Below are 22,356 nucleotides of genomic sequence, written 5' to 3'. Positions count from 1 at the left end.
AGCATAAGCTTTCGTGAGCTACAGCTCACTTCATCGGATGCATTTGGTGGAAAAAACAGAGGAGAGATTTATATACACACACACAGAGAACATGAAACAATGGGTTTATTATACACACTGTAAGGAGAGTGATCACTTAAGATAAGCCATCACCAACAGCAGGGGGGGGAAAGGAGGAAAACCTTCATGGTGACAAGCAGGTAGGCTAATTCCAGCAGTTAACAAGAATATCAGAGGAACAGTGGGGGGTGGGGAGAAATACCATGGGGAAATAGTTTTACTTTGTGTAATGACTCATCCATTCCCAGTCTCTATTCAAGCCTAAGTTAATTGTATCCAGTTTGCAAATTAATTCCAATTCAGCAGTCTCTCGTTGGAGTCTGTTTTTGAAGCTTTTTTGTTGAAGGATAGCCACTCTTAGGTCTGTGATCGAGTGACCAGAGAGATTGAAGTGTTCTCCAACTGGTTTTTGAATAGGAGTACCGGTGGCACCTTAGAGACTAACAAATTTATTAGAGCATAAGCTTTCGTGAGCTACAGCTCACTTCATCGGATGCATTTGGTGGAAAAAAAACAGACCAAATGCATCCGATGAAGTGAGCTGTAGCTCACGAAAGCTTATGCTCTAATAAATTTGTTAGTCTCTAAGGTGCCACAAGTACTCCTTTTCTTTTTGCGAATACAGACTAACACGGCTGCTACTCTGAAACCTGTCATTGTGTCCATTCATTCTTTTACGTAGAGACTGTCCAGTTTGGCCAATGTACATGGCAGAGGGGCATTGCTGGCACATGATGGCATATATCACATTGGTAGATGCGCAGGTGAACGAGCCTCTGATAGAATACCCCAGGTCGGGGCTCCAGGGGTGTGTATGTGCGGATTTGTTCTTGTGCTTTTTCAGGGAGTTTCTTGAGCAAATGCTGTAGTTTCTTTTGGTAACTCTCAGTGGGATCAGAGGGTAATGGCTTGTAGAAAGTGGTGTTGGAGAGCTGCCTAGTAGCCTCTTGTTCATACTCCGACCTATTCATGATGACGACAGCACCTCCTTTGTCAGCCTTTTGATTATGATGTCAGAGTTGTTTTCTGAGGCTGTGGATGGCACTGTGTTCTGCATGGCTGAGGTTATGGGGTAAGCGATGCTGCTTTTCCACAATTCAGCTCGTGCACGTCGGGAGCCCGGACCTGGGGTATTCTATCTGCTACCCAAGATCCATAAACCTGGAAATCCTGGACGCCCCATCATCTCAGGCATTGGCACCCTGACAGCAGGATTGTCTGGCTATGTAGACTCCCTCCTCAGGCCCTTCGTACCCAGCACTCCCAGCTATCTTCGAGACATCACTGACTTCCTGAGGAAACTACAGTCCATTGGTGATCTTCCTAAAAACACCATCCTAGCCACTATGGATGTAGAAGCCCTCTACACCAACATTCCACACAAAGATGGGCTACAAGCCGTCAGGAACAGTATCCCCGATACTGTTACGGCTAACCTGGTGGCTGAACTTTGTGACTTTGTCCTGACCCATAACTATTTCACATTTGGTGACAATGTATACCTTCAAATCAGCGGCACTGCGATGGGTACCCGCATGGCCCCACAGTATGCCAACATTTTTATGGCTGACTTAGAACAACGCTTCCTCAGCTCTCATCCCCTAATGCCCCTACTCTACTTGTGCTACATTGATGACATCTTCATCATCTGGACCCATGGAAAAGAAGCTCTTGAGGAATTCCACCATGATTTCAACAATTTCCATCCCACCATCAACCTCAGCCTGGACCAGTCCACACAAGAGATCCACTTCCTGGACACTACGGTGCTAATAAGCGATGGTCACATAAACACCACCCTATATCGGAAACCTACTGACCGCTATTCCTACCTACATGCCTCTAGCTTTCATCCAGATCATACCACTCGATCCATTGTCTACAGCCAAGCGCTATGATATAACCGCATTTGCTCCAACCCCTCAGACAGAGACAAACACCTACAAGATCCCTATCATGCATTCCTACAACTACAATACCCACCTGCTGAAGTGAAGAAACAGATTAACAGAGCCAGAAGAGTACCCAGAAGTCACCTACTACAGGACAGGCCCAACAAAGAAAACAACAGAACGCCACTAGCCATCACCTTCAGCCCCCAACTAAAACCTCTCCAACGCATCATCAAGGATCTACAACCTATCCTGAAGGACGACCCATCACTCTCACAGATCTTGGGAGACAGACCAGTCCTTGCCTACAGACAGCCCCCCAATCTGAAGCAAATACTCACCAGCAACCACACACCACACAACAGAACCACTAACTCAGGAACCTATCCTTGCAACAAAGCCCGTTGCCAACTCTGTCCACATATCTATTCAGGGGATACCATCATAGGGCCTAATCACATCAGCCACACTATCAGAGGCTCGTTCACCTGCGCATCTACCAATGTGATATATGCCATCATGTGCCAGCAATGCCCCTCTGCCATGTACATTGGCCAAACTGGACAGTCTCTACATAAAAGAATGAATGGACACAAATCAGACGTCAAGAATTATAACATTCAAAAACCAGTTGGAGAACACTTCAATCTCTCTGGTCACTCGATCACAGACCTAAGAGTGGCTATACTTCAACAAAAAAGCTTCAAAAACAGACTCCAACGAGAGACTGCTGAATTGGAATTAATTTGCAAACTGGATACAATTAACTTAGGCTTGAATAGAGACTGGGAATGGATGAGTCATTACACAAAGTAAAACTATTTCCCCATGGTATTTCTCCCTCCCACCCCACCCCCCACTGTTCCTCTGATATTCTTGTTAACTGCTGGAATTAGCCTACCTTGCTTGTCACCATGAAAGGTTTTCCTCCTTTCCCCCCCCTGCTGCTGGTGATGGCTTATCTTAAGTGATCACTCTCCTTATAGTGTGTATGATAAACCCATTGTTTCATGTTCTCTGTGTGTGTGTGTGTGTGTGTGTGTGTAAATCTCTCCTCTGCTTTTTCCACCAAATGCATCCGATGAAGTGAGCTGTAGCTCACGAAAGCTTATGCTCTAATAAATTTGTTAGTCTCTAAGGTGCCACGGGTACTCCTTTCCTTATTTCAAACAAGGGATCTATAACTAAGAAATTAGATAAGATTCTATATGATGTTGAGACTTTAAATGAAAAGCCCCCAACATAATCAAATAACAGTAAAATATAGGTATACAAAATTGGGAATCAAGTGATCAATTCTATCTGGAATGAAACCACAAGAAGAAGAACATGTAATTAGCACCACCCACTTATAATAAATAAGTATGTGTGTGAGGCAGAAACAAACAGCTGGCACATGATCTAATTAAAATGTGTACAGATAATTTTCAGCAGTAGACCATTCTCGTGACAATAAATCCTACCCTTATTTTCTAGCAACTAACCTTAATGTAATCCATACAGAAAATGTATGCCCCTTCTGCAGCCCTCATGTTAAGTTTCAGAGTAGCAGCCGTGTTAGTCTGTATTCGCAAAAAGAAAAGGAGTACTTGTGGCACCTTAGAGACTAACAAATTTATTTGAGCATAAGTTTTTGTGAGCTGAGCTGTAGCTCACGAAAGCTTATGCTCAGATAATTTGTTAGTTTCTAAGGTGCCACAAGTACTCCTTTCTTTTTCCTCATGTTAAGGTTATCCAGCAGATGGAGCCACTGAGTCACACAAAATGCAAAAAAAGTCGAATGAGTAGTCTACAGAGATAGTTAGCAATCAGGTCAAGATGGCTTTGTTTATTAATGAATTCTGATGTCAAGTGAATCATTGATTTGCATGCATTATTACATTTTTATGATATGGCTAATTATACCATATTGAAACACTTGTTAATAAGAGTTCCAGATTTATTTACACTGAAATAGCTAGACCTTCCAATCAACAAATGAAAAGATATTTAGAGTTGACTTTCATTTTGTCAAAATTCATCTCACCTTTCTGCCCAAGAATGAAAGAAGTCTGAGTCACAGCTTAGCTTGTGAAGCAGTGACACTACTGTAGCCATCAACAGCAATTGTATCTATCCTAAAGAGAATATCCCTGTCTCTGGAATAGTTTGTGTGGAGAGGGAGAGTGGTTATTACGCAGCACCATGGGATGAGACTACATCAGCAACTGTTGTGTTCTGTTTTCCTTACCTCTTTTCCCTTGGAGATCTGTCCATCTGTTCTCCATCAAGCCATTGGATAGAGGGAAACACATGGCCTAAAAAAACGTTTCACCTGATTTGGTGTGAAGAATGTTGCAAGAGCAGTCAGTCAGTCAGTTCCGGTGATTTCACAATGGTGGCTGCTAAAAGTAAACAATGTTTTGAAATTGACATTTACAATGCAGCAGAAGCTGACATTCCCATTGCATTTGCTATAATTCCAATTGTATGGAAGGGAAATACAGCAGTACATTTAATTAGCAATAGCTATTGCTTGACCAGTGTAATTTCAATTTTACTGCACATGAAGGTGCAATTTTCTGTGGTCTTTACTGAGATCAAAGCTATGGGCACTTATCCTGGTAAATCACTAATACCTTAAAGTCAATAAAAGAAACCAAAGGAAGAAATCAGAAACAGGGCTAGATTGTAACAGGCTGCTGAATGGGAAACCTTCTAGGTAAAAAGAAAAGGAGTACTTGTGGCACCTTAGAGACTAACAAATTTATTAGAGCATAAGCTTTCGTGAGCTACAGCTCACTTCATCGGATGCATCTGATGAAGTGAGCTGTAGCTCACGAAAGCTTATGCTCAACTAAATTTGTTAGTCTCTAGGTGCCACAAGTACTCCTTTTCTTTTTGTGAATACAGACTAACAGGGCTGCTACTATGAAACCTGTCATTACTTCTAGGTAAGTGCTTATAATCTTTAACGCCTCCTCACAGTAGTTGATGGTGCAAGAGTGATTTTTTCCTTTCTCCCTGTACAGTGAAATGGGAACTGAAGTCTAAAGTCCATGAGATAGGAGCCACTGGGAGTTTTGAGCAGAACAACAGCGTGTGGGATTTGGCCCAATGTGTTTTAATTGATAGTCCCACACAAAGGTTGTTAAGTAAACTATGAAATCAGGTGTTGACAGAAAAAATCCCTTCCTGTACTAAAGTCTGGTTAAAGGACATGAAAAAGGGGAGTAGGAGTAGGAAAACACTAGGATGTTGGAGTGCCCTAGCGCCTAGTATTCGGAATAAAGAAAAGGAGTACTTGTGGCACCTTAGAGACTAACAAATGTATGTATTTATTTATTTAGGAATGGAGTTGTTCTGTGTTGATCAATGACTTAGAGGAGGGTCAATGCCCAGAGCACTGGAGTGGGACTCAGGAGATGTGTTTCTCTCTGTTTAGATGCTAGTTTAGCCCTTTGGCGCAGGGACTGTCTCTTACCATCTGTATGTACAGTGCCTAGTACAATCAGGGGCTTCTAGGTGTGACTGTGACATGGAGATGGAAAACTGACGGATGGCACAAAACGTTTTAGTTTCCACCTAGCTGTAAGAAGAGTAGTAACTGGCTTAATAATTATCCTCTGGTAGCACCCAGCGGCCCCAATCAAGTTGGCAGTGCCATTGTGCATGAAGAGACACATTCCCCGCCCCGCTGCTTTGCTGGCTGAATCCCCAAGACTGGTGTGGCTCCATCCTTTTAGGGTTGAGAAGCTGGGACCACTGAGAGAAGGGGGTTCAGGAGATCTCTGCTGGAAACCCACCTTGAGAAATCCTTCCTGACGGGGGAAGGAAATGTCTCGGAGAGCCGGCCCGTCTGCTCAGCGTTGGCAGAGGGGCTCTGCCTGGGGATCCATCCCAGGCTCTCGGGCCCGCTGATTCTTCCTCCCTTCGCTCCGGGGGGGTGGCTCAGGCTGTGCGGTGCACGTCGGCCAGGGAGCAGCCCCCTCTCCGTGTGCCCCAGCGGCCGGGGCCGGGCTCCGGGCCGGACCCCTGAGGCTGCAGCGGCGGATTTGCCCAGGCAGGGCAGGGCTGCGGGGGCAGCACGTGACGCTGGAGCGAGCCGCCGGCCGCTGCCGGGCTGGGGACCTGGGCAGCTCCGCCCGGGGGGGAGCAGTCGCCAGGGCAGGAGGGGAGCGGGCAGCCGGCTCCGGCCGCCGCCTTCGCCCGCTGCTGCGGGGAGTCCCCGGGGCGGGGCTCGCAGCTCCCCGGGGGGGAGGCAGAGGGCGCTCGGGCTGGGCCAGGGGGGAGGCAGGAGCGGGGTTCGCCCGGGCTGGGGAGCGCAGGAGCAGGCATGGCTTTGGGGAAAAGCCAGAAAGATCCTTTCGGCACAGCCGTGGGGCACCTGATCGGTGAGTAGCTGAGACCCCCCTGCCCCGATCTGGGGTGACTCGGGTTGGGAGAAAGAAAAGGAGGACTTGTGGCACCTTAGAGACGAACCAATTTATTAGAGCATAAGCTTTCGTGAGCTACAGCTCACTTCATCGGATCCAGGGCCCCTCCAACGTCCTGGGAGAGGACAGAGGAGAAGCAGGAGGCACCGACCCCCCCCCGTCCCCGTCGTCTTCCCACATGGCCGCCCAGTGCAGCCCCACTCCCAGCTGGGGCCAGCTGTGCAGCAGCAGCCAGTGTGGCCAGCTGGCGATTAGACCTGGGTCTCCGCCATCCCACTTATTAATTTTTTTTTTCCACCAAATGCATCCGATGAAGTGAGCTGTAGCTCAGGAAAGCTTATGCTCTAATAAATGTGTTAGTCTCTAAGGTGCCACAAGTCCTCCTTTTCTTTTTTGCGAATACAGACTAACACGGCTGCTACTCTGACACCACTTATTAATACATCACCCATTAGAGGCGCCCTAGGGAAGAGGCCCGGTGAGCGCTTTGGACGGGAATGAAGGATTGACTGGTTCTGGGTTCTCCCAATCTAATCACCCTGCAGTGTGTGTGAGGCAGAGCAATCGCCAGCTCCGGGGGGGGAGTTTCGTAAAGTCACAGCGCCCACCTTTAATTTAAAAGTCTGCAGGTAATTCTGACTTTTTGTGAAGCAAGTCCTCTTTTTCCTTCCAGAGAGAGCAACGATTGGTGCGCTGCCCGCTGAGGAGTGGGGTCAGTTTATGCACATCTGTGACATTATTAACACAACGGATGAGGGGTAAGTAGGCTTGGTTGGAAGAAAGAAAAGGAGAACTTGTGGCACCTTAGAGACTAACAAATTTATTAGAGCATAAGCTTTCGTGAGCTACAGCTCACTTCATCGGATGCATTTACTTGGATGCATAGGCTTGGTTGGGAAAGTCATTTACCAGGTGACACAACTGTCACTGTCCTGAGTGAATAACAGATGTCTCAAAAATGTCTGCATTGCCTATTTAACTGTTCCTGTTTAAAAGAGCCCTGGGTGTGTGTTTATGCACACGTGGGATAGGTGTGCGCACGCACACACGCTAAAATATCTCTCATTTATGTGGCTAATAAGAATATCCAAAGTTACGCTTTGCTATTCAGAAGTAGGACCAGCTTCTTGAGAGTAGTCCAGTATTCCTTATAGTTCCATGTGCATTATTTCAACTGCTTAAGGTCACATTTAATTAAGTCATTACTAGGGACTGGATCCCGATGCCCTTAGTTGGTTTTTATTCAGCCTTTTCTCAGGAGAAAGGTTCATTTGAGTTACTGAGTCTTGGTTGAGTAAGAAATCAATAAAGATGTCAAGATTTGACGATTAAGGGTAGCAGTTCCTGCTATATAGAGCGGAGAATCCAAAGTTTATAAGATTTGAGACATCTGTTAGCTACCACAACCTGACTATGGTTTGGGGTTTGTAACTTGACCAGGGTTCCTGATTAGATATTTCTGATGCCCACCTCGATTAAATTTATCATCAGAAAAGTCAAGTGATGTCACACTTCGTATCCCAACATATTTTAGTGTACCTAGGTATGTATTTAGGACCCTTGAGAGGCAGTGTGACCTAGTGGGTAGGACACTGAAGACCTAGGTTCTAGTCCCAGCTTAGCCAAATGCCTGCTGGGTAACCTTGGGCAAGTCACTTCACTTTTCTGTGCCTCAGTTTCCCCATCTGTAAAATGGGATAATGATTCTGACCTTTTTAAAGTCCTTTGAGATCTACTGGTGAAAAATGCTATATAAGACCATAATGGTATTATTACCAGAAAGGTTTCAGTCCTGAGATGATACAGTCTTGCCATAATGACTGGAAAAAAAAGTCATCTGTCCTATGCACTTCCATTCCTTGCTCTAAGTCCATGCTCTTGTTTATGGCTACAGCTATTTGCCTATAGCTCCATGTCCGGCCATTGGCAAGGGGATGGTTTAGCGATGAGCATTGTTTTTTATGTATAGTATCTACACAGTGCCTCTTTTTTAGGAAACATCTTTCCCTTGTGAGCAGTTTATTCCATAACTGTCCATTCTGAAACGTCTTTTGATTTGCTGCTCAGCATCTGCTACTGGCCACACCTTGAGACAGAATACTAGGAACAAAGGAATTGCCAGACCTGATCAGATGAGGGGTCCATCTAGCCCAGTATCCTGGTTCTGATAGTGACCAGACCCTCAGAGGAAGGTTTTAGAAACCCTGAAGTGGGGAATTATGGAATAATTTAATTACAGGGGAATTTTTCTTCCTAATCCCCCTTCTCCTGTTTTAGGCTTTGTCTATACCAACAAGTGAAAGACAAAACTTTTGTTGTTCAGAGGTGTTAAAAAAACTCCCCCCGAAAGACAAAAGTTTTGTCGATGACAAGCGCTGGTGGTGAACAGGGCACTCCTGCCGACAAAGCTAATGCCACTCATTGGGGGTGAAGTTCTCCTGCCAACAAAGAGTGGCTATACTGCTTGCCTTTTAGCAGCACAGCCGTGTCGCTAAAAGCTGCATAGAGTAGACCTAGCCTTAGATTCTCCGCTCTTTTGATCTGCTATGGCAGTTACTATGTTGCACTTACAATGGTAATAAAAGAGAGAAAAATCTTGATTTTAGTGGAGTTTTACAAGAAATACATTAGGACATTCAAGCTACTGTATTTACAAAGGTGAGCACTGAATTAGGGCTTTATTGGCATTGAGTGTTTTTTCCAGTAAGATTTTTTTTCTTAACCCAGGTTTTTGATGGGTTGCATTAATATAGTGCTAGAAGGATTTTCGTTTTGTTTATCAGAAGCAATCCCAGGGCACCAGTTACTGTAATACCTGGGTGCATTATACACAAAGTATGTTAAGAAACAAAACTATTTTCCGTATATAATGAGCTAACATCTAATTCCAGCCCGTCACTCCCACATAGCTATGTATAGACAGATACAGGAAATGTATGAAATCCAGTGCCATGATGGATATGTAGAAGCAGTGGCTGTTTACCAGCACACAGCAATTACTAGGATTGTTTAGAAGCATCCTGCAATTACCAGGATTGAAATTTAACCAGGACACTGATGCTAACACCTCTGGTGTTGCCAAAACTCCCATGAGCTCTCTAATCCCAACGCATTTGAAAAATGGGCTCTAGTTAGCTTTTGATGCATTGGTCATTTAAGCTTTTATATTAATGAGAGTTGCATGGGTAAATCCTCTCGCATGACGATAAGAGAAAATAATTTTAGAGAGGAAACTCTGCACTGGGGAATTATATTTATTCTTCTACACAAGACACTGGAGTACAGTCTGTAGTGATGACCCCAATTCACCACCACATTACTCCAGTTTAATACCAAAGTGACTCAGCTGAAATCAGTGGAATCGTCACACTGGTGTGAACCTGCATAAAATTAGAGTAATACTGGGAGCTGATTGGCTCCTTATTTCATGTCAGTATTTTCAGATCTTGGACAATTTTTATAAAGAGCCACCCTATTTCATTGGTACCTTTCTCTGCATAATTTCTTGTTATCACAGGCCTAAAGATGCAGTAAAAGCACTAAAGAAAAGGATTTCCAAAAACTGTAACCATAAGGAGATAGATTCACGTTGTCTGTAAGTACAACTGTACTACTTCTATTAATTAGATACTGAGCAGGAAGCCATATTTTAAGAAATAAATCGATGTGTGATTGACATATAGGTTGTGAGCTCTCTGAGGCAGTCTTTGTTATATGTCTGCCACAGCATCTAGTATAAGCAACCTTGATCTGCAGTTCCTAAATGCTACGGTAATACAAATAATAATAAAAATCCTATATCACTTCTACGCTTAAGGCTTGTCCAGGACAGTCATCATATGACTCCCATTGGCTGTCCCGCAGATTATACCCCACCAGTCTCGGAAGGATACAGGGGTTAGAATACTATACAAAGGCTGAACTGACTTGACAATTCTCCTAATAACACATCTGGTACCCTTATTTCTCATGGCGTGTTACACAGCATTATGGAATGTGTGGTATAAGTTTTGCAAAAGCATGCCTTATTGCAAGCGAGGAAGTAATTAGGGTAAAGAAATGAATGATGTTGTTTTGTTTGGAGGTAAGATCTACAAAGTTCATCTCTGAATCTAAACTGCCCTAGAGTTTGGGGGTGTTGGGATTTGGTCCTATTACAGATTGTTCTGAGTCACAGAGTTTGAGTCTGCTTCTGAACTTTCCCAAGCTGTGGGGCAGTTTGTTTGGGCCCATCTGCGGGTTTATTGGAGCGTGTTAACACAGTTCTCCTCTCTCCTCTGCACTGATATCGGGGTCAGATTCTGATCTTCTTACACTACTAGGTCCAGTGCAGTTCCCACTGTAACTGAGAGCAGGATCAAGGCCCTATATCCTTGTTAGCTGTCCTGGTCTTTAGGTATAAATGATTTCCCTGAGGATTTCATTTTCTTTACTGTTTCCATTTTTGGACGCAGAAGTTTCCCCTTATCACACCAGCATCAGCGCTGTTACGTATTGTATGGTGTGTGTGGTGGTAGATAGGTGACTGACACTGTTAAATTACAGGACGGCCAGCAGTGCCCAACTGTCAGCTGGTGAGTTAGGGATGCAGCTAAAGTTATCTAAACACATCAGTTATATGGTTAGCGTGTCCCATTTCTACTCCTTGGTGCTCTCTTCCTTCTTCAGTTACTTAGATGAGTCACCTTTTTGCTCCACAGGTTGCATAGCAGAAATGGTCTGCTTCCGCTCTGACTGCACTCTCTGTATCAGGCTTGCTTTCTCCTCCAGGCCTTTGTTTACCTTAACCCTGCACTGAATGTGCAGGCTGGAGCTTTGATAACACAGCTCAGAGCTTTGGGAGTGTTTATCTGGAGATTTGCTTTGCAGATATAGCTGGGGTTCTGTTATTGTTGAGCCTTGTAGAAAAAAGACCTTATGTTCATGTTCCTGGTGGAACCAAATAACAACACTGACCTGCTGAAAATGGATTCTATTTGCTTGCAGATAGGGCTAATAACCGACCATTAGGTTTCAGATCCAAGAAGCATCATGCCATCTCTCCCTTTCCAGGGTTCCAGCTATGCTCCCAAGCTCCATAGTCTATCTTGGATTTCAGCTCCTACCTTCTCCTTCTCTGTTCCCACCTACTCACATGCAACTACACCCTGCCAGGCAATTTCAACCTTTCAGTTCCAGATCTTTTTCTGGCCTTCCAAGCTCTTTCTGCCTCAATTTCCCAACCTTCCTTCATTTGGCAAGCCCTACTCTTTCCTCCAAATCCCCCTTTCTCTCCTCCTCATCTTCTTTATTCTTTCAGTCTTCTTTCTACAAGCTGCAGATACTTCTGTGTCTGCCAGTGCCTTTTCCCCGGTTGCTGGCTTCTTTCCATCTTCCAGTACCTCCTGGCCTCAGCTTGGCGCTCTCCTCAGCCCCAGTAAAACCTCCCCTGCAATACCTCAGTGCTAGTCATGTCCAATGTTACGTTCTTGGCTTCCAAAACCATGTACTCTTGGTGCAAGAGCTGGTCGAATATTTTCTGTCTGTCATTTTTTTGACAAGAAAGGGCTGAAGGAAAAGTTTTTGTGGAGAATTTTTGTTTCTTATGAAATAGTTCAGTTTTTTTGGACAGATCATCCTTCCCCCTCCCCGCCCTGCTTTTTCTATTTTGCCCCTGGAAAAGAGGGCTGGGGGGAGACAAAAATATGAAACACTTCTCAGTTTTTGAAAACTATTTTCAAATGTCAAGTTTTTAAAAATTCTCCTGCAAAAAGCAGTTGGTGGTTTTGACCAGCTCTTCCCCTTATCTGTCCCCCTCATGCCAATTACCTTGCGTCCCCTCCGCCCATTGAGAATTGACATCCAATCCCCTTTGCTGGCTACTTTACATACAGTTAAGAAAAGAACAAACAAAGGAGCCACTTTCTTTTAGATGACAGGTTTCAGAGTAGCAGCCGTGTTAGTCTGTATTCGCAAAAAGAAAAGGAGTACCCGTGGCATCTTAGAGACTAACAAATTTATTAGAGCATAAGCTTTCGTGAGCTACAGCTCACTTCTCACGAAAGCTTATGCTCTAATAAATTGTTAGTCTCTAAGGTGCCACGGGTACTCCTTTTCTTTTTCTTTAGATGTAATTTGATCTGGTTTCGTTACTCCACCTCATGTCAGTGGACTTCTACACAAAGCTTAGCTTACTCCTATGAGAAGCATAAACAGCACTCAGAAAAAATATGCTGAAAGTTCTTGTTTTGCCTTGAACTAGCAGTTTCGTACCTGTAGGCCCCAATCGTGCACTGGAGACACTAGCACACACACGAGTAACTTTACACACCTGAATATTTCCATTGAATTTTATGTTGCTGCTCGTGTACAAATTTAATCATGGGTGTAGGTTTTGCTCAAGGCCTTAGTTAACTTAGCCATTTACCAGTATGCTAACATTTTAGCACGGCTTTTACTTTATTGCTGTTTCCTTGTTCCTGTTCCGTGTATTTTCCTTGTGTACTTGGTTGATTTAGAGGCACATGGGTGACAATCAGGTGTATAAAAATATTCCAGAAGTGACTTAGTTTCATGCGCTCTGGCCTGCTGAAGTCAACTGCTGCTTATGAAGTTACATGGATGAAGATTTTGCATGCTGGGCCCTGTAGTAGTTTCATAAAGTATCTTTAATAAAGGTAAGAGATCAGACTCGGCACTGCAAGTTTCACAATCAGACGTCCGGGAGGATTATGACCTTTAGGCAGGCAGCCAACAGTGTGTGTTTGTTAGTTGACTCTTTATTATTTGTGGGTGTGTCAAACCTGTTTGCATGCTTCCTCCCTGTTTTTAAAAAATGACCCCTATTTAGCTTACTAGAACTGGTTAGCTTTTTTTCATGTTTGTAAATACTAATGTCCCAATTCTTACTGGGGCTTCCGGTTGCAGTATTAGGGATGACCAAAACATGAACAATAATTTCACAATAAATAATTTAAAAAAAAAAAAAAGTTTTTTCCATGGTGCAGGATTTAAAATGGGCAGGAGGTAGAGAGAAATCGATTTCTGCATTTTTTTCTTAAAATATTTTTGGAAAAAAATTTGAATTTTGAGTAAATTCTGGGATTGGGGTTGTTTTCCCCCCACCCACCCCACTTTTTCATTTTTCCTTTTGAAATTTGATAACATTGGAAAAAGTTACCAAGGAGCAAAGCTATGGAATTTAAACTGTACTTTTGCCACTCTGAAACTTTTGCAAAGCTGAGGATTGGAAAAGTTACGGGATGGAAAAAAAGAAGTGTGTATGAGAGAGACCCCCTGAACATCATTCTATTGCACTGCAGGGCAAACAAGGCGATGGGAGATGAAAAAAAGTTGGAGAAGGTGGAGAACTGTGGTTTGCCTTCCAAAGCTAATGGTGGAACCCCGATCACTTTGGACATTAAAAACTAGACTGGGAAAAAACCCTAATAAATGTACATAGGCTATTCATTCGGGGGATGGATTAACAGATCCTAGGCTAAAAGAAAAGGAGTACTTGTGGCACCTTAGAGACTAACAAATTTATTAGAGCATAAGCTTTCGTGAGCTACAGCTCACTTCATCGGATGCGTTTCCACCAAATGCATCCGATGAAGTGAGCTGTAGCTCACGAAAGCTTATGCTCTAATAAATTTGTTAGTCTCTAAGGTGCCACAAGTATTCCTTTTCTTTTGGCGAATACAGACTAACACGGCTGCTACTCTAAAACCTGTCATTATGCAAGATGCTAGGCTGTGACACTTTGGCGAATGCTGACATTATAAACTGGTATCCACTGAGTGAGGTGTATGAGGAGCCAAAATATCCACCCATGATCCTTAGCGGCATCCTTCGGCTTAGAGGCGTCCGCTGTAAACTGAAACTGTTCGTTCCAACTCTGTGGACCAAACCCTGTTGCCTTACTCACATGATTAGTCCCACTGAACTTAATGAGTAGAATCTGGCTTTCAATGGAAAATACTTTTCTTTCCTTCTACCACTTTTCCCCTCCCCACCTTCTCTTCTTTCATTTAATGTTTTGTAACAATGGTGCCTTTGCCTCTGCCTTTTGACAAAGGGTTGGGATGCCCTTTTATTAGCTGACTCTGGTTTTGGTTTGTGAATCTGTGAGCTTGGATTGCACAATCAAACACCCAACTCCCTTCCTATTGACACGGAACTCCTCTCACCTGGGGTGTAGAAACTGTGCCAGCTTCTAAATTCATCTGACCCCACCCCCTAATTATGGAAAGTTTAATGGGACAGTTGAAAATACATTTGTTAATGCTTTGATTAAACCTTATCAATAGTGAGTTTCTGGAGGTGTCAGTACAGCATTCGGGAGGTGCGATTGCAGCACAGGGAGGGGGCTACCTGGGCTAGCTTTTAATTGAATTAGCTCACTTAAAACAGCAAAGTAGCCACGACAGAATGGACAGTGGTATGGGCTAGCTGCTCGAATACAGTCTCACCCGGGATACTAGTCATATTAGGGCCTGTAAGCCCATGTTGCTGCACCTACATTGACTGAGCTAGCTCACTAAGAATAGCAAATCTAGGGCAGGTTTGCTGACATCTTCTGTCCCAATTGCAGAGTAGACCTACCCTCTAGAATACTTACCGGTGCTGAGTGGCACCTTACTTCACCACTGTGTCCCATTGAGTCCAATGGAAACTGCTTAGGGAGGTAGGATACTACTCTCAACAGTAAATAAGGGCAATTCGAATCCTAATGAAAGCATAAGTATCAAAGTAGCTCATTCTTGATGCTCCAGAATTGATCTGGGCAAATTCGCTTTGCAGTTACACTGGAGCACCTCGTTCAAGTCAATTGGGTTGCACTGGCATAAATTGAGTGAAGGGTCTGGCCTACTAGAGAAAAATCCCTATGTCAGAATGGTCCCTTCTGACCTTAGTATCTATGAATCTACTAGCTACAGTGGTTTTACTCAAAGGGGTAAGTGTTCAGTCTCAGGTGTGGGGAATTTAATAATAGGAGTTGCATACCTCATTCCCCATGCACGGGGTTGAAAATGTTTTACACAAACTGCAGCATTTATTTCATGTACCCTTTCAAATAAGAAAGTAATCAGTCAAGCTAAGACTCTCTGGTCATTGTCTTTTTACTTGGCTTTTCACACAGCAATCTGCCTCTTTGTTCTATACTCACTTTATTTCTGTGGGATATTTTCTGCTGCTCTAGTACCACTCTTCCCTTAAGGCCCTGTTCACGCTAGAGAAAAATCCCTATGTCGCCAAGCTAGAAAATGAGTTTCTAAAATGATTTTAATGCCCCTTTGTGTAGCCTGCACTGGACAGGGAAAGCATGTTTAATCCACTTCAGTTCCATCAGCAGCTACAGCGGTGCCGCTTAGAAGTTTTGTTCTAATTTGAGGAATATTTCCAATGCGTGTAATGAAGGAATACTGATAGAATTGACCTAACTTATGAACTGATCTAAACTTTTCCCTCCTGTCTGGGAGGGGCTTAGTAAAGAGAGAGAGACCCTTTTCCTCTCTGCTTGGGGCACCATAGTCAAGGGGTTAGGGCTCCCAAAACTTTGAACCAGGAGAGCTGGGTCTAGTCCTGCCTGTACCCACAGATGTTCTATGGGCAGGATTCTCTTCAAGTCAACGAAAATACTTTATATGGGCTTGATTTCAATAGATTGGGTGCTGTGGGACCTGTTAATGTCTCCGATTCCCCATCTGTCTTTGAAAGAGCTTTGAGATTGGTGGATGAAAATTGTTAGATAAATATCAAGTATGGTGACATTCAGTGCCTTGAGGATCTGTCATCTCTATGCATCAGATGAAGTGGGCTGTAGCTCACGAAAGCTTATGCTCAAATAAATTTGTTAGTCTCTAAGGTGCCACAAGTACTCCTGTTCTTTTTGCGGATACAGACTAACACGCCTGCTACTCTGAAACCTGTCATCTCTGTGAGGCTCTAGCTGTATATCCAAAGCCTGTTTTTGAAGGTAGATATTTCATAAAGATGATTCTGACAATCAAAGTAATTTGCCCTCCTTATTTCTGGTTTCCAGGATCCCTATCACACAGCTCTCACAAATGGAGCGCTTCAATTTGTTCTTTTTGGTTTTGATTACCTTTTGCTTGTAGGCGATATGAGAAAAAGAAAGGGATAGCTGATCCTATTATGATTGATTTGTATTGTGACTGTGCCTAGCAGCGCTAGTCATGGACAGGATCCCACTGTGCTAGATGCTGTACAGACACGACTGTCTAATCTCGTCTTTCCAAGGTGACCATCTCAATACCATCCAGGCATGAATTTAAAAGGAAAAAAAGAGTGGAAGGGCTCAAGTTATTTTTAACACCTGTGTCATAGAAATACCTTCTCTGTACAGCTTCTCGACATGTGCATGAAAAACTGTGGCCCCAGCTTCCAGTCTTTAGTTGTGAAGAAAGACTTCTGCAAGGACAAGCTGGTGAAACTCTTGCATCCAAGATACAATCTGCCAGCTGATACACAGGACATAATCTTGGCCTTTATCAGGGTATGTAAACTGTAAATAGAAAGATATATACATAGTAAATATTTAATGATACAACCCGGTGCTGGAGGGGGGTTCGTGGAAGTCTTTTGTGAAAATGTTCTTTGATGTACTTGCTGTTTTTGCAAGTGCAGCCGGGAGTGGGAGGTGGAGGGAGAGGAGTAGAAAGGGGGCATGGAAAGGCTCCTTTGGATACCCTCTACCCTAACTGCTGGATGTGTTCCTTCCCAAGCTATGTTGAAGGAGAAAAGTGAAAGGGAGCTTTGAAGTTCTCTCTGTCTTGTTCCCACTGCTTAGATTGCAGGCCAAGGGAGCAGGTAGCTCATGTGGAGGAAGCCACTTACCTAGTAGAGAGCTTCAGGAGCATGTGTAGTAGAAGAATCCCTCTAGAAGGAGATTCTTTTCTTCCCTGACCCACTGACATCTTCGGCCTTGGAACCAATTCCTCCAACCAACAGAAATCCTGCATTTTCCAAGGAGTCTAGTAGGTGGGTGGACAAGGAAAGAAAGAGAGGCAGCCACCTGGGGAATGGAGGTTCAAGCCATGCGGCTTCTCCCAGTGAAGAATTCTGGGTCTCAAATATAGAAACGTTTTGATTTCCGTCACCAATGATTTTTCAAAAACAGACCTGGGCCTATGGGTTCCAAGGAACCGTGGATGTGAGTGAAGTGAAGGAAGTGTACCTGGAACTGCTAAAGAAAGGAGTGCAGTTTCCATCCTCTGATGCCAACCCAGGGGCACAAAAGGTCAGCACAACATTTGCTACTGTTAATCAGAGTTAATTCCGAGAGCTTTATGTTCAAAGAAGGTGTGTTGATTGTCATTAATTATTATGTCTAAACCATGAAAATCCTGCTCACGTACTCAGGAAATCAATCGCGCATTCTGCCCTGGAATATATATATTTTTTAAATTAGATAATTGTGCTTTTATAATAAAAATCACAGTTTGGGGGATCCATTGCCTGAAACAGGAAGGATAAATCTCTGGGATTTTTTTAAAGCTAGCTAAGAGATTTGGGCACTCAATTTCCATCAAAATGCATGGCAATTGAGTGTCCAAATCTCTTAGGCAGTTTTGAAAGGCTCAGACAAAATGTATATGATTTGCATGAAAGCGCCCAGTGATTCAGAATGTGAACACTATCTGGTCCCAATCTGGAATTGGGAGAGGTAGGGATGTCTGATAAAAAGGTCTTTACTATATAAGACTCTGTCCACTTGTTTGTACAGTCTACAAAATAATTTTGTAATTACTAATTACAAATTGTAATTACTAATTGTAAGTCTAATTGCAACCTTGTGGATAAAGGCTCTGTCTTTACTATTTAAGATGATCAAAGGTATTGTGTAGATCTGGAAAACGACCCTCTGTCAATATGGCTTGAGCAGTCCATACCATCTCTGCATGCAGCAAGTTTCTTAGATCCATTCCTTCCAATTTCCAGTGACCTGGAAGAGCTTTCACAAGACTTTTGAGAAGAGTGAAACCATCAGGTGGAATGTTGCAGTTATGGATTTAGAATCCTCTTGTCAGCCCAGGCAGAAGTGATTCAGAACTATTGTGAGTCTGGCCTGATGATTAAATAGAGGTGTATAGGAAGGGCAGTATTTTGACTAAGGCTGTTCAGACGAGACTATGTACTGATTTTTTTGACTAGGTAATTATTTCTTCCCCACCCAGATGTAACTAACTGTGGGAAGGACTGGCTTCTAAAGCTCTGGTCCTGCACCCACTGAAGTCAATGGCAAAGCTCCAATGACGTCAATAGTGCAGGAACAGGACCTATATACAGAATTTGTCCCAGAGTTCCTAAGGTTGAAAGGACTTAAGCATAGTGTGTGATGCAGGTCTTCAGTTTAACCCAAAATGCACATGAGGCTTCTTGCATCCAGAGCTTTCCAGCTCTGGGATCCAGAAGAGCCTACTTCCCTCATCTCCCAGATCCTTTCTTCTTATGGCTTCTGCTTTCCTAGTGTGGCGCCATCACCAGCCACACCTAATTCATTTTCCCCAGTGCGGAGTTCTTGTGCACTGAGGACTGACTCCTGTTAATTCCCGTTCCAAAGAAATAATAGAATTCTCTCACCGAAGATGGGCTCATCTCAGTTATTCCAGTCACAGAGGCATAACTCGTGCTTCACAATTCACACTCCTTCCTCTGATGGATTCATTTGCGAACAAACCAGTTGAACGGAAACCTGGATCCAAAGTCTGATTTTTATTCCAAAATGGTTATTGGTTTTACTGTAGCGAATAGAACTAACTCAGATAACACTGTCAAAGCCTTCCTCCCTGGTAGGGTTGCAGCACTGATTATAAGGAGGCTAATGCGCTATTGTCTAGTCTGATAATGATGCTTTGTAGCGCTGTGATCTGGATGTCCATGTCAATTCCTAGGTTAAACAAAAACTCTCTTCATATCGTATAGCAGCAAGCTTCCTCTTGGCCCTCTGAAAAGCCACCGCCTTCTTCTGCTGCCTCTGTGAAAAGTACTCCAGTACCTCGTCCCTCAGCTCCAACAATAACATTGACTCCTGAACAGGTGCAGTACAGCCTTTCTTTTGAAATATACTGACTAAGCGTCTTTCATCATGATTCCCTGGCCTGTATAGGATATAATATTAGAGGCTGCTGCAAGGAAAATCTCCATTAGCTCAAGCAGAATAGGCTTTTGTTGACAGTCCTGGGCTGAATCCCTGTTCCATTATCATAGTGTTTTTATTTGTAAGATAATTTTATACATTCATGTGCCAGATCTTTGTAGAGGCCAGGAGAGGAGATTGCATAACTGCCAGGAAGCTGCTCGACTGGAAAGGAGAAATCTTTGCTTGAGTATGTGTATTTCTAATGCTCTTTTCAGGGTACTGTGGTGCAAATTAGTAAGAAAAGAGGGCAATTCAAAGACCAAAGGAAAGGGTAAAAAAAACTTTTGCAAGACACCAGTGTGAAGAAATAATTTTTAAAAGTCAGAAAGAAACAGACAAGCCGGTTCCACACCTGCCTGTGGATAAATGAAAAGTTTTGTCTGCTTAATAGTAATAGGACTTAACTGTTAAGGGAAGAAATAGCAGCACGGCACTCAACAGAGCTCAAGTTCGAGACCTGCTGCCTTATAGTGCTATAAAACTGGACTCACTCCGTTAACGTCCATGAATCGGGCCCTACAAATTCACTGTCCGTTTTGATCAATTTCACAGCCAGGGCTTTAAAATCAGTCAATTTCACATTTTCAGCTTTTTACATCTGAAATTTCATGGTGTTGTAACCGTGGGGGTCCCAAACCAAAAGGTACCTGGAGGTGGGTCTGATCTCTCCCCTCTCCCTCCCCCACCCCTGCAGCAGCCCTGCAGAAGGACAAGTCCTGTCCCTCCCCAGCCCAATAGGGACTCGTAGCTAGGAGCCCCCTGGCTAGGGCACTCCCAGCAACAGGGGGAGATTGGACCCATATCCACTAGCCTCCTCCAGCTGCAGGAACCTCTGGGGCTGCAGCCCAGCACTGGAGCTTCCTGCAGCAGGAGGAGGCACTTCGAGGTGGATCTGATCTCCCCCTGAGAGTGGCCATGTAGAGGAAGAACACATCCTGTCCCTCCCCAGTCCAGCGGGGACTTGCAGCTAGTAGCCCCGGGGCTGGGGTGCTCACAGCAGCAAAGGGGAGATCAGATTTCAGGAGGAAGGGCTTATTTGACGGTCCCTAACACATTTTTCACATGAAATTGGTAGGATCCTATCCATGGAGTATCATCTGTGTAAAGGCTGGAGTAAGGCAGTGCTGCTCAGGCCCATCGCATATCTGATAAAAGAGCAAGCAGGACCATAGATGTAGAAAATGTTGTGTTTTCTGTACTTGCACATATAACATTCCATTGCACTGAACAGATTGGGAAGCTGTACAGCGAACTGGATATGGCGAAAATGAATACGAAAGTCATGTCAGCGATATTAACGGAAAATGTTCCTGGGTCTGAGAATCTTGATGACATGGAGCTCTTACAGGTACAGTACAACATTTTTGCTAGGAGTTTCTTGATGGCTTGGTTATGGTTTATTTTAAAAATGTACATTGTGCCCATCCTTGTTGCATCTGGGTTCATATTGCAAAGTGAAAACAAACATCTATTTTCAACCTTTGGTGTTGATCTAGCTTAGCTTCAGTTGACCAATGGAAAATTCACCCTGAGCCAAGTGTGGGCTGGTGTACTGCCACTTATGCCACCCCGCCCACCTTTGGCCTCCAATGCAGGATAATAGAGGTCCCTGGCTGCAATATTTTGTACTGGGAAACCAGTCCCAGAATTGGGGGTGACCAAAGTAGTGTAAAGCCACCAGATGCCAGGATATGACCTCAATTCATTAAAAATTTGGAAGAAAATCCACTCAAAGTAAAATCTATAACTACGCAATTTCACAACGGCAAAAAGCAGTTCTCCATCTGCTCATTACTGCACTTTTTTTTTAAATCCCATGTCATATAGTTCCGCTATAATATTTATGAGCTGCTACAGTCAAACACTAAAACAATATGATTTTTAAAAAGTCACAATTAAATAGTGATTAAATCAGTCCTCAGCACAATAGATTGTGGATTTTTCAAGGTTCGAGTTGCAAGAGAAGCCGTTACAAAGCTCTCTGGTAAATAACATGCCTTTTTTTTTTAATAAAGGTTCTCTGCCTAAATATTTGCTATACACAATAGACTTAATAGCTTCTCTGAAATGAGGAAGGGTTTAAAAATTCCCTTGGTATGCATTTTAAAATGTTCTTAGTGTACATTGATTGTACACAGTAATTATGACTGCAAAGAAGCAGAGGACTCTACCCAGTAAATAAGACTCATTTAAAAATTATCTTAACTTTCATGTTCTTCAAGTTAATTTTCTCCCCCAGCTAACATAAATATATTGGAAAAAAAACTTATTTAAAAACAGTGCAAAGGGGTTGGCTTAGTCTAATAAACACCAGGGATCTGGAGCTAAGTTCTTCACTCATTTTAAGGGGAAACAAAGCAAACGGAAAGAAAGTTGGATAGCCTACAAAAGTATGAGGACTACAAAACTGTATCAACAATGGTTTAGGCCTTGAGTCCCACACTAATTGTACATGGGAGAAGCAATCTGCACTGGGGATCTTAGCAAGGGTGGAGAGGGGTCTAGGGATGCAAGGCAATGAGAGTCAGGCCTTCTGGATTCTTTTCCTGTTTCACCATGTGACCTTGAACAAGTAATATGACCTCTCTTTGTGCTTCAGTTTACCTAGCTGCAGAATGGATATGACAATATCCCAGCCTCACAGGAATGTTGGCTAGACACTTGGGGTACAGCTACAAGCCAAGCAGAAATCCACGTCACAGAGCCCAGGCTTACAGATCTGGGCTTGTCCTACAATGCTAGAAATAGCTGTGTAGATATTTGGGCTGGTACTGGAGCTTGGGCTCTGAAGCCTAGGCTCTGAAGACCATAGACCTAGGCTCTGAGACTCACTGCTTTGGGTTTC

At 43.6% G+C, this 22,356-nt stretch overlaps 1 protein-coding gene and 1 long non-coding RNA gene across 6 annotated transcripts in view; one reads left to right on the top strand and one right to left on the bottom strand.

The window, feature by feature from the left end:
* LOC119843131 overlaps positions 1 to 6,106 on the bottom strand; it is a 59,051-nt gene extending 52,945 nt beyond the window's left edge. The window contains exons 1-2 of the long non-coding RNA XR_005288867.2: positions 5,738 to 6,106; positions 4,183 to 4,336 (exon numbers count right to left, since the gene is read on the bottom strand). This is a non-coding gene — a long non-coding RNA (uncharacterized LOC119843131). The remainder of the gene's footprint in view (positions 1 to 4,182; positions 4,337 to 5,737) is intronic.
* Positions 6,107 to 6,192: 86 nt separating this feature from the next.
* Positions 6,193 to 22,356, top strand: part of TOM1L1 (target of myb1 like 1 membrane trafficking protein) — a 35,388-nt gene continuing 19,224 nt past the window's right edge. The window contains exons 1-7 of one of the 5 annotated variants that reach the window (XM_038372061.2): positions 6,193 to 6,325; positions 7,041 to 7,125; positions 9,885 to 9,962; positions 16,697 to 16,865; positions 17,490 to 17,609; positions 19,295 to 19,408; positions 20,743 to 20,859. In XM_038372061.2, the coding sequence (XP_038227989.1) occupies positions 6,268 to 6,325; positions 7,041 to 7,125; positions 9,885 to 9,962; positions 16,697 to 16,865; positions 17,490 to 17,609; positions 19,295 to 19,408; positions 20,743 to 20,859 (741 nt within the window). In that variant the 5' untranslated portion in view covers positions 6,193 to 6,267. Of the gene's footprint in view, positions 6,326 to 7,040; positions 7,126 to 9,884; positions 9,963 to 13,004; positions 13,024 to 16,696; positions 16,866 to 17,489; positions 17,610 to 19,294; positions 19,409 to 20,742; positions 20,860 to 22,356 lie in introns of those variants that run through there. The other 4 variants (XM_038372058.1, XM_038372060.1, XM_043497351.1 and 1 more) reach the window with 4 other exon arrangements.

Source organism: Dermochelys coriacea, chromosome 14 (genome assembly GCF_009764565.3).
Source record: "Dermochelys coriacea isolate rDerCor1 chromosome 14, rDerCor1.pri.v4, whole genome shotgun sequence".
NCBI lineage: Eukaryota > Metazoa > Chordata > Testudines > Dermochelyidae > Dermochelys > Dermochelys coriacea.
The sequence above is the reverse complement of the archived record's forward strand: the minus strand, read 5'-3'. Positions and strand labels throughout refer to the sequence as shown.